Here is a 12,234-nt window from a genome sequence, read left to right as displayed (position 1 = left end):
TTGAACCGCAGCTCCCCACTGCCAGTAGTACTCATGCAGCCCCAGACACCACCATGCTTGACTGTAGGCCAGACACAATTATCTCGGTACTCACTATTCAGACAATAATGGATGCGTTGAGTCATTTTCAGTGGCTTTAAAGCCATACTGCTATACAAGCTGTACACCGACTACTCTAAAGTATACCCAAGTTTACTTTCTGTAGTATTGTTCCTTGAGACGATACGCTGTAATAATGTTGTTCAGGTTGGGATGAACTCAACTGTGTGAAATGCAGTACATATTTGAAAGGTCTAGTCTCCATGTGTGCTTGACTGGAGGAAACCAACATGAAAATGGAGAAAAAGGACATGCAGTTAATTAGTCTTAGGACATCCTGCAGCCACCACCACCACGTCTCTGCCTTGCTTGGTCCCACTTCCTCCTCAGCAGTCAGTTGATTGGATGGCAGGAAGTTTAAAAACACTATCCGGGGCATCGCCCTTTACCACCTGCAGGGTCCTGATAGTGATGGATAGCCTGCCTTTAGGTCATGTACGTATGTTATGTTGCTTGGTTGATTTAGTTTTGAGTGTGTGTCTGTGTGTTTGCAGCGGTATGCAAGCAAGGGTGTCACCAGGCCCATGGCTCCTGCACCGTACCCGGGGAATGCAAGTGAGTTTCAGTGTGCAATATTCCCTTCCTGGCTATAACAATAGGTACAGTCTAATCATGCAATATCGTTCTTCCTTTACAAAAAAGTATTACTCTGTTAGAGCTAATAATTTAACAATATATTTATCATTATGATTGATTTTTACACAGATTTTCTGTTGGCTGTCATATGACTATGCAGGCGGTGGCCGAGTGGTTAGCATGTTGGCCACACAGTCAGGAGATTGGGAAGACATGGGTTCGAATCTCCGCTTGGGCATCTCTGTGTGGAGTTTGCATGTTCTCCCCGTTTTCTCCGAGTACTCCGGTTTCCTCCCACATTCCAAAAACGTGCATGTTAGGTTAATTGGCGACTCTAAATTGTCGATAGGTATAAATGTGAGTGTGAATGGTTGTTTGTCTATATGTGACCAGGGTGTACCCCGCCTCTCGCCCAGTCTGCTGGGATAGGCCCCCGCATACCCCTGCGACCCTAATGAGAAAATGGATGGATGACTATGCAGGTTTACCTAATGTTGTGGCCACTGAGCGTTGTAATGAACATGAACCGTGTCTTATATTTTGTTTTTTTTGTTTGTTTTTTTTTATGGCTCATGCATTGGTGCTTGCCGCTGATATGGAAGAATGAGCCTCTTTTCAGTCATTCAGAAAGTATGTGGTGATTTGGACCAGAAGCATGTCAATGATGCAGATGGTATCACCAGTTTAGTAGACTTAAGTTACTTCAGAGTGGTCTCCTCTCACGCCTTCCTCTCCTCAGGTGTCACTATGGTTGGACCGGGTCTCTGTGCGACCACTGTGTGACGTTCCCTGGGTGTGTGTACGGGAGCTGCAGCGAACCTTGGCAGTGTGTGTGTGACGTCAACTGGGGAGGGCTGCTGTGTGACAAAGGTATACAAACATGTATAACCTCAAAACACAACATGAGTTACTATCGGATAGCAAACATTTTATTATTAAAACTACATAACTATGTTATGTAGTTCGATTAGTTTAGTTTGATTTACATTATTTAATACCTTTTAGTATAACTTTTCTTTGAACAATTTAGCATTTTTACTTCCAGTTTTATAGATTTTCATATAGTTATTCATTTTTCATTTTTAAATCTTCAAGTTGTATTTTCTTTTTCTTCTAGATTGGTCTTAAAACACACAGCGGAATAGGATTGGATAATGATAATCTTATATATTTCATTATTTTAGTAGATTTACTTTAGCTAAGTTTATATATATATTTATTTATTTATTTTTAGAAATGATTCTATTTTATTTTTTCCTGTCTACTTAAAAAAAAAACATGGATTAAGATGGGATAACAATAATTATATATTTTTATTTGATTTGATTTAATTTTACTTACTTTACATATCTATCATGAACTGTTTTTGTTGCTTTTTTTAAAATAATTTATTCTTATTATCTTTATTTTACTTTTTTTTCTTGTTAGGTATCACTTTAAACCCAACAAAGACTAATGCGAAATGACAATTAGATATAGTTTATGTATTTTATTTTACGTTGTTTTTTGAGGGGGTCGATTATTCTTGATTTAATTTTGGACAAAATAGCATTGATGTAACAATGATGTCATAGCATCTCTGGAACATCTAGATATGGTATGACGTCCTTTCTGTTTAGCTCACTCCCTCCATCAACATATTGGCATGATATTTGGGGATATGCTGTGATGCATTAACAAGTGTCATTAACATATTAAACTAAATTAATATCTCTGCTTTAGACCTGAACTACTGTGGGACTCACCAGCCCTGCAGAAACGGTGGAACATGTACCAACACTGAGCCAAATGAGTACCAGTGTGAGTGCCAGGAAGGTTTCAAGGGACGCAACTGTGACATTGGTAAGCAAAACTTCAAGGTCCTGCTCCATCGAAGGATGTAGACCCCCCCAACTGCAAGCCCCGTGGGTGCTTCATCATCATCATCATTCCTTAGTCCTGTCTGTTGTGTGACTGTGTGTAATCATGTCGCATGTTTAATATGACAGCATAGCAATTCGACTTCCCCTCAGGGGACTATTAAAGTTTTCTTTTACTTCCTCTCTCCTTTCATCAGTTGAACACGCTTGCATGTCATCCCCATGCATGAACGCTGCCACCTGTGTGGATGACCCAACTGGCTTCAGCTGCATCTGTGCCGACGGCTGGACGGGACTGACCTGCGCAGATGGTGACTGACACACGTACACATACAGTATCTATACAGTATCTCAGTCATCAAGTGAGTGCACCCCCTACACTTCAGCAAGCATTTCATTACATTTTCTGAAAGGAGACATTAACTAGAGACATGAAGCTTGGTTGTAATTTAGAGTAGTCTGTGTACTGCTTGTACAGCAGTATAGAGTTGCTGTCCACTGATAATCACTCAACACACAACCATTATTGTCTAAATACGGAGCTGGCAACGCAAGTGAGTACACCTCACAATGAATATGTCCAAACTTTGGTCAAACAACTTGAACCATGGCTCTTTAGTGCAGGGAGCACTCATGCAGCCCCTGGCCATGATACTACCAACAACATGTTCGACTGTAGGCAAGACATAATTATCATAAAGACATAAACATGTAAAAATGGTGGTCTTTTTTAACAGTGGTATGCTGTATTCTGTACATTTTACTTGTACTGTTATGTGTTTATAACTCATTATCAACTTAGGGTGAATGAGATTTCTTTTCTACACATAAAAAACAGCTTCAAAACAGCTCATTTCCATGTAAATAGACACAAGCTACAGCATGTAACGTTTGAATGCCACTACCTGCAGTCCTCTTTCCCGTCACACCTCATGAACTCCTGCACATCTGTGCTTTGACGCAAGAACAAAGGTCAGGCATGTTTTGGTGGAGTAACAAGTGAGCTGTCAAAGCAGTCTCTGATTATGAGGTGTGTTTGTGTGGCCATTGTGTGTGTGTGTGTGTGTGTGTGTGTGTGTGTGTCTGTCTGTGTGTGGCTGCAGAAGAGATTGGATAGGTACAGGTCACAGCTGAGAGTGTAAACACATCTCTTCTGTTCCATTCCATCAGGATTTGCTGGCTGGCATGTATACACAACAACATTTTTTTTTATTATCGTTATTATGATGAGGGCCGCATGGTGCACGAGTGGTGAGCATGTTGGCCTCGCGGTAAGGAGATTGCTGGTTCGAATCTCTGTGTGGAGTTTGCATGTTCTCACTGTGTGTACGTGGGTTTTCTTTGGGTACTCTGACTTCCTCCCACCTGCCAAAAACATGCATGTTAAGCTAATTGGAGACTAGAAATGGTCCATCGGTGTGATGTTTATATGGGTCCTGCGATTGGTTGGCGACCAGTCCAGGGTGTACCCAGCCTCTCACCCGAGATCAGCTGGGATAGGCTCCGGCTCACCCGTGACCCTAATGAGGACAGGCGGTCTAGTGGATGGTTGGATGGATGTTATGATGAGAGCGAGACAAGCAGATCAACAAAGGGGATTTTTGTTTGTCACTCTTGTCTGTTGCTTCAATGCTAGTTCATCTCATGTCACAGCTCCAACTCAGTTTATATGCACAACCAATCTTAATTAAAGCCGTTGTTTGTTTGGAACTGTCTGTTTAGTTTCAGGAGGGTGGGGGGTTGTTGTTGCCCAGGGTTGGAGTCAGGGTCAGGTTTGTGGAAAATGGTTGTTGTGACGGGTTACTTAAATGGAAATGGATATAAGGGACACACAGACACAGAGCGCTAAGCATGGGAACATTTAGGATGGCCCTGTTAATGATGTATACCGAAGAGAGAACAGAAAATGGCTGGGGCGCTCTCCTACGAAGCATCTGTTCACCACCTACTTTGCCGCGGTAGACGCAACAGCGAATCAGGAGTGGAGCTTAATGTCAGCTCACCGACGTCATATGACATCTACGAAGTGATGTTTATGACATGGGCGACACATGCAATCGACCCATACTACCTTCCGATTGCGATCGACGTGATGGGCACACCTGTAATACAGGTTGCTCATTAAGAAAAAGAAGAGAATAGTTCACTTTTGTTTAAAAGAATGTCTTCAAATTGTTTTCAAATACTTCTTAGGCACAATAATTAAATTTTTATTAAAGGGAAAACATTTATGTTCTTACTTTTTATGTGTATATGAAGTACATGCAGCTTGCGGTGAGCTTGGGTATATAATCCTCCATCTTGGCAGTGAAATTCATTCATTCATTCAGCACAGCATAAAAATATCAGTGCCACTGCTGTCAAAAAAAACAACAACAAAAAAACGCTGGCTTTTCCTGTATGGAAGAACGGCAATGACAAGCACCGTCCAGCTCATGCATGCCTGACCCCTTCAGGATGCAGCAGTACTGCAAGTCCCGTATGACATTTCTATGTATTTTATTGTCCAATTAGCAAGAATACACATGGTGTATAATAAATCTGCATTAAAATAATATATATATTCATTTTGTAAAAAGGCTAAGAAAAATGTTATGTGTATATTTTAGGACAAAGCTTTATCTTATTATTAGTATCAACATTTCAGCTTTTTCTCGTCACAGAGCCTTTTGGCTCTATTTTCCCATTTCTGTTGTTTTTATTTTGTGCCGCGGGCTAATAAAAAAACAAGCTGTGTGCTGCAAATGGCCCCCGGGCTGCACTTTGGACACCCCTGCATTAGGGCCAAGTGAGCCACCAGATCCTATAGCTAGTACAATTTTAATACGCATTACCGCCACCTACAGGGCTGGAGTGGAACAGTATTGCCCAGCATGTCATTATTGTTTGATTCAAGCTCATTGTTCCATGTTGTCTTTATTTAAAAACATATTTGAGATAAGCAAAGCACGCCAATTTGACCCCTGTCATTTCTCATCACCGTCCCGCTGTACTTAAACACACTTGTCCTCTGTGTGCGCCGTGACACATAAGAGCCTTGCAGCAGATGATTGCATTTATCACTGTTTGCACAGGAGAAAATAATGCCCAGCAGAAAATAATGAAAGCCACTGAGAAGCTTCGGCATACCACTGCTGCACGGTTCACACACACGTGCACATGGTGCCATTGGCCACACACACACACACACACACATCTTTGATGCACACATTCCCATTACACAGGTCAGTGGTTGATGGACGTTTTCTCCTCACAGTGGTGAAGCGGTGCGACCGAAGCCCTTGTGGACGAGGTGCAACGTGTCAGGAGGTTCCTGGAGGTTACCGCTGCCTCTGCCCGCCTGGATGGAGCGGCAGGACCTGCCAGCTGGGTCAGTAGGTCAAGATACACTCTATTTGTAACTCAAGTGTTTGGTTAAAACTGTCCATGCGCATCTGATGTCGAGCCAGTAAAACAGATATGATATGATACGTTATGATGTGATAACGAACAGAAAATAATGGAATATAAGAAAATACAATGAAATTATACTGCTTTATTATTCTAAATAACGTAAATATAATTACAATAGTGCATTTTGGGGGCAAAAAGTCACCAGCTGGTTGAAAATGTTGAATGCTATCGAAATGACCTATAAATTATATACAACAGCACGGGCTCACCGTTTGGCAAGAATGCATGAATTACATGCATGATTTACTGCAGTTGGTTGCATATTATGAAATAATATCCAATTTATAAACGCTTCACGAGCGTAGTCGTATTGCAAAGTGATCCTTAAAGTACAACAATATTGTATGAAACCTTGCGTGAACCAAATGGCTAATGCAATAAAAACAGCATTCATATTTAAAATTATTTGTCCAAAAGAAGAAAAAAAAAAGAATATATTTAACTCAATGAAATTAACATCGTACAAACAATTGCATATGAAAACAAAAAGCATCCAAAATTAATCACTTTAGCATAACAATTAGTATGAATTAATATAATAATAATAATCATATATAAATAACCATTATAAATACATTCTCAAATAAAGTTTGTATATATTTTGTTTTGCACTGTCAACCATAATCTTTTTTACATTTACATTTTTTCCATTTTAGTGCAAAGGAAATCACAACTTTAAAGTTGATTTAGAAAAGCATTTCAACGATAATTATGTTTGCTAAGTTTCAAATAAGGATTCTAATGACCTCAACGTGAACCTGCGCTATCCAAATTAGACTGAAAACAACTCTTATTACTGAGCCGCGTGGGGACTCTTCACAGATTCCTCTCTGAAATGTTTCATTTATCGAATCTGCTGCTAATTCTAAATGAGACCTGTGATGCTAGTAAAACCTGGATTTCCATGAGTGGAATGTCCAACCAAAAAAGAAAAGTATAATTATAAATGATAATTCTCCCCTACACCCTTCATTTATTCCCTTCATTTATTCCGACAAGCATGTTCCTGTGGGCATGATGTGCTGGATCGTTGTCAGAGAAGGGGATGTTGTGTACAGTCAGGTCACATACACACGTTGTATATACTTGTACAGCTGCCTGGGGATTGTAAAGTAAAAAAATAAAGAGCCATATTTCACAATGCCCCCCCCTGCGTTACAGTGATGCATAACTCTGACACTTGATAATCCCCTGCAGCTCTCGAGCACACCGTGCAATACACCACACACATACACACTGCTTTCAAAAGCAAATGATAAACAACCTGAGCTCATACTCTAGGTTGACCAGTGGCGTTTTTATATGGGGAAAAAATGATGCTGCACCCGCCATTGTCACATAACTCCTTTTTTCTAGGCAGATGGAAACAATGTCCATCACTCTATTAGCAATAGCCCATTTTAACAGAATCAGGTTAGCCTATTGAAGGAAAAAAAAAGATCAAACTTACAGATCGAATGTCTGTCGCTTCCTGGCTGAGTGCCAGGTCTCATTTTAAGATGTGCAGTGAAGCCTGCTTTCCCTTACCCCCCCACGAAGCTGTCCTCCGCAAAGTGGTGGGCGTATTTTGCATAATGTTGGACCTTTAAAGCCCCACACTTGTGAAAGGCAATTATCACACACATTGTAATACAGTAGTAGAGAAGGTAGCACGATTAGATTGCCCCTAAGTGGCTGCCCACTTGTTCTTTATTCATTGTCTCCCTAGTCCGCCTTCACTTCTATCAGAGTCAACCCCCCCACCCAGGTTTGATCACTAGTAATAAGTCGAGGGGCTCACACATCCACACACATACATTTGAACATATTCTAAATAATAATACAGCCATCTGACCTTTTATATCTATTGAAAATTGATGATTATTTTTGTCCTTTTAGACACAGACGAGTGTGAAATGAACATATGCGTTCACGCCCGGTCTTGTCGCAATCTGATTGGAGGGTACTTGTGTGACTGCCTTCCTGAATGGGCGGGGCCAAACTGTGACATCAGTGAGTGTATTTCTTCATGTTGTTCACTGCATTGTATGTATGAATGCAGATAATACATGTACATGATCAGAGTCAGGATTGTGTCTTTTCTGATTTACCAGGGAACAGCAGCTGTCAGTGTCTCAATGGTGGACGTTGCGAGGTGAACTGTCCATGTGCCAGCTGGTTTGATTGTCTCTGACTACCGGCTAATCTGCATGCATTTCCATAAATTACTCTCAATTATGTTGTGCTGTCATGGTCTGGTGTAAATTGTCTTGTATTAGGAGCAGATATCAGGGCCCAGATGTTCGTGCCCACCTGGTTTCTTGGGAAAACACTGCCAAATCCCCCCTGGGCCTTGTGACAGCGCCCCCTGTCTGCACGGAGGGCAGTGCACGGAGAAGGACGAAGGGACCGCCACCTGCAACTGTCCTTTTGGATATTCTGGAATCCTCTGTGAGGTTGGTAGCGTGCCAAGGATCACAAACTATACCACAGTTTATACATTCTGTTTTTTTATTGTGTGTTTTATTTCTCAACATTTCTATAACTTAAAGCTTCATTCCGTAAATGCTCTAATTACAGCCGTTGGGTTTATTTACCTCAACCACAAAGAGAACAGGGCATCAATTGTAAGCAGGCAAGAGAAGCTGTTATTTCTGACATTTGCGAAGTCATCATATACAGCAATTTATTTTTTTGAACTTGATTAATGATGTGGAAAGTGGAAAGGAAAATGTAACTCTCTTACGCTACACACCAGCGACAGAACCAATGTTGTAACAGCAATGTTGTAACGTCGTCTTGTGTCGCTAGACTGATGGACAACTTCGCTTTTGTTCTTTGTAGCTAACTTTTCAACTTTCACCTTCATTATGTCTCCCAAGCTTGAGGCAGACTCCTCTTGTGGCAGCACGTTAAAGAAAAGGAAAGTGACATTAGACATCATAAAACACTCAGCGGAGAAATCAATATTGGCTGCATGCCTGGTCCAAAGTGTTCTAACGCCGTGACCATCATGAAAGATAAAGATGGTTTTCTTGAGCATGTGAAAGGATCATCTGCTATGAAACAAACAGTGGTAACTAAGCAGCGTAGTGGTCTCATTGTTGAGACTTCCTCCTCCCAATAAGCCTGTTTCTCCCTCCCTTGCAACACCCCTTCTGGTGTGCAAGAAAACTACATGGATAAAAGTAAGGCGTTTTTAGCTTGGATTTGAACATCGACAAAGTTGAGGATTGTCGCACATCTTCTGGAAGACTGTTCCAGATTTTGGCAGCATAAAACTGAAACGCAGCCTCACTGTCTTTAGTCTTAACTCTGGGCACCCGCGGAAGACCTCTACCCGCGCTTCTCAGAGCTTGAGATGGTTTATGTGGCTCGAACATGTCAGAGATGTACTTTGGCGCCAGGCCATGAAGAGACTTGAACACACGCAGAGCTGTTTTAAAGTCTATTCTCTGAGTGACAGGAAGCCAGTGCAGAGACCTGAGTACTGGACTAGTATGGTCATATTTCCTGGTTCTAGTCAGGACTCGAGCAGCAGCATTTTGGATGTACTGCAGCTGTTTTACAGCATATTTAATGTCCTCCGTGTGTTCTGTGTACAGTGTGAGTGACTTCGGGATTCATTTCATTATATATAAAGTCATTTAGATATGTTTCGATATGTTTACACGTTCATAACCCGAGGACCACCTGTACTTCGTATGTCCCTACTGACATCTTGCGAAGTTAATACAAGCTACAACAGGAAGTTACCTACAGCCACGGTCAATGTGTCTCTACCCTGTATTAATTTGAGACCCTGTTGGTTATTTGCTTTTGAAGACCACATACCTAGCGGCTGTAGGAGACATGGCCGTTAATTGAATACACGTAAAGTAATTCGTTGGAGTCTTTACGATTCCAAACTACTGTGATAATAGTAATAAAATTAATAATTATAATAATTTGGCACTTTAATGATTTGTTATCATAAATTGAAATTGTTCCTGGTTTTTAACAATGAAGCATTTTTCAGGTAGTGCTGGATCTTTGCAACCCCAACCCCTGCCAGCATGGGGTGCCCTGTCACAGCATAGATGGCAGGTACGTGTGTGCCTGTCCTGAGGGTTACTATGGCAACAAGTGCCTGAGCCTGAACAGCCCTTGTTTTGGTCCACACTGTCCAGGTAAGAGGAGTGTTTGTTTTGAAAATGGCAGAATGCCGACAAACAATTCATCTTTAATGTGCGTCCCCCTCCTCCAGGTACCATGCAGGACACAACCAGCGGGGGCGTCAGCTTCTACATGGTCCTGGTGGGCATCTTGGCTTTGGTGATGCTGTGTGGCTGCGCAACCTGTGCCTTCATCTTTTCTCATATCCACCACAAGCGGAAAAAGCAGCAGGCCATTCCGGCAGAAGAAGGCATCAACAACCAGAGGGAGTTTGTCAACCTCATCCGAAACGTGGACCGCCCCCTCCCCGTACCCCTCATTCCTTCGGCCACCACCCTCACTGAGACGCCAGATCTCGCCTCTACCGCCGACGCCACAGCCCCACGTTGCTTCGAGGAGATCGAACTGACGCTTCCGTATCCCTCCCCTGCGCTAAAGCCGCTTCACGCTCCCAAAGTGGACATTTCCAACCAAGAGAGGGAGAAGCTGAACCGCATCCACTGCACAGACAACCACGAACTAGAAGTCTGACCTTTTGAACTCTCAGGCCTTGTATGGGCTTGTTATTTTATCATGCATACTTTGCACTCTTCTGCTCACAGGGTCCAGTTTCCAGTGCGGAGGTTCTTTTTTGGGATGCACATGGGCCTCTTATCTGCTCAGATAGGCCAGCATGTCTTTGAGTTCACCATGATGTTTAACGTTCTGATCTCGGACACTTAGAGTGACCTCAGAGTGCCTGGAATTCTGTCAAAGAGGAAAAAAGCAGACTGCCTATTTGTAATTCAGGACAGGATTTGACTAAAGGGTCAATGAAGGAATGAAAGGATGATTATTTAAAGTCCAAGTGAATGAATGTGCTTGTATATTATTGTATTTACAAGGGAAATAGCTCCGCTGTGAGCATTAACTGGACAGTTGGACTTGATGTGATTGTGCAAGTCAAAGACACAAACCTCAGAGTTGTGCTTTAAAGCCTCATGGAAATTGTGATGTTTTTTTGTTTTTTTTTAAACAACAGTTGCCTGTATCGTCTTTGTGATGCTACAATTTGTCAAAGTAGTTTTTTTTTCACCCCCACACTACATGTAAAATAGTTTTTGTATATAAATGTATTGTACATATTGATGCTCATTTTTTGTACTGTGCTTCGGTATGAGATCATTTTTATTGCATTACTTGGTCTCAGATGGCGTTCCAGCGAAATGTGGATTGTAATAAAAGTGCATTTACCAGTTTGGATTAATTGTGAACTGGAGTAATTTATCTAATTCTCAGATAAAACTAATAATGTTCTTGTATTGAATCTCATTAGAATGTGTAGGTATATCTGTGTGTCCTCATAAATCCTTCAATCAATTACATTAAATGGATGCCATGCATACTAAGGTGTTAAACTCAGTGACAGTGTGCGAAAGGAAAGGCGTTTTTTTGTCAAGGCAGTGGGACGCAAAAAAGACAGTTATGCCAAATGTGACCTTTGGCCTGTGCAAACAGCAGCAGGCTAGAAAAGGCTTCCCGTAACCGCCCCGATGAGGAGGAAATGTAGGAAACAGACGCATGCACACTCACTCTGCTGCTTAGCTACGACCCTCCGTACACCTGCGGTGTGCCTCAGGATGTCACAGACTGGAACGTTTACGATCAGATGAAAGACTGATGCGCCTCTGAGTAAAGGCTTAAATGCACCTTAATATTGCCCAAGTAGGATTACCACAACCTGCAATGGTGCAATATATATATATATATAAGTGTTGGGAGATATACCGACGCCGCTTAATCCTCATTAGGGTCATGGGGGTATGCTGGAGCCTATCCCATCTGTCTTTGGGCGGAAGGTGGGATGCACCCTGGACTAGTCGCCAGCCAATCGCAGGGCACATATAGACAAACAACCATTCACACTCATATTTAAAATTATGGACAATTTAGAGTCGCCAATTAACCTAACATGCATGTTTTTGGAATGTGGGAGGAAGCCGGAGTATCCGGACAAAACACATGCACGGAGAGAACATGCAAACTCCACACAGAGAACCCAGATCTTCCAGATCTCCTGACTGTGTGGCCAACATGCTAACCACTAGGCCACCGTGCAACCCATGCCAGACAA

At 41.9% G+C, this 12,234-nt stretch overlaps 1 protein-coding gene across 5 annotated transcripts in view; it reads left to right on the top strand.

Annotated features, from left to right (window-relative positions):
* Window positions 1-11,368, top strand: part of LOC129191312 (protein jagged-1) — a 46,974-nt gene extending 35,606 nt beyond the window's left edge. For all 5 annotated transcript variants that reach the window (XM_054794544.1, XM_054794543.1, XM_054794542.1 and 2 more), the window contains 10 exons: window positions 594-654; window positions 1,415-1,545; window positions 2,398-2,517; window positions 2,732-2,845; window positions 5,791-5,904; window positions 7,866-7,979; window positions 8,081-8,121; window positions 8,246-8,422; window positions 9,985-10,135; window positions 10,213-11,368. In XM_054794544.1, coding sequence (XP_054650519.1) covers window positions 594-654; window positions 1,415-1,545; window positions 2,398-2,517; window positions 2,732-2,845; window positions 5,791-5,904; window positions 7,866-7,979; window positions 8,081-8,121; window positions 8,246-8,422; window positions 9,985-10,135; window positions 10,213-10,652 — 1,463 coding nt within the window. In that variant the 3' untranslated portion in view covers window positions 10,653-11,368. The remainder of the gene's footprint in view (window positions 1-593; window positions 655-1,414; window positions 1,546-2,397; window positions 2,518-2,731; window positions 2,846-5,790; window positions 5,905-7,865; window positions 7,980-8,080; window positions 8,122-8,245; window positions 8,423-9,984; window positions 10,136-10,212) is intronic.
* Window positions 11,369-12,234: the final 866 nt, after the last annotated feature.

The sequence above is a fragment of the Dunckerocampus dactyliophorus genome, chromosome 12 (assembly GCF_027744805.1).
Source record: "Dunckerocampus dactyliophorus isolate RoL2022-P2 chromosome 12, RoL_Ddac_1.1, whole genome shotgun sequence".
Lineage (NCBI taxonomy): Eukaryota > Metazoa > Chordata > Actinopteri > Syngnathiformes > Syngnathidae > Dunckerocampus > Dunckerocampus dactyliophorus.
Note: the sequence above shows the minus strand (reverse complement) of the source record. Positions and strands in the feature narration are given on the sequence as shown.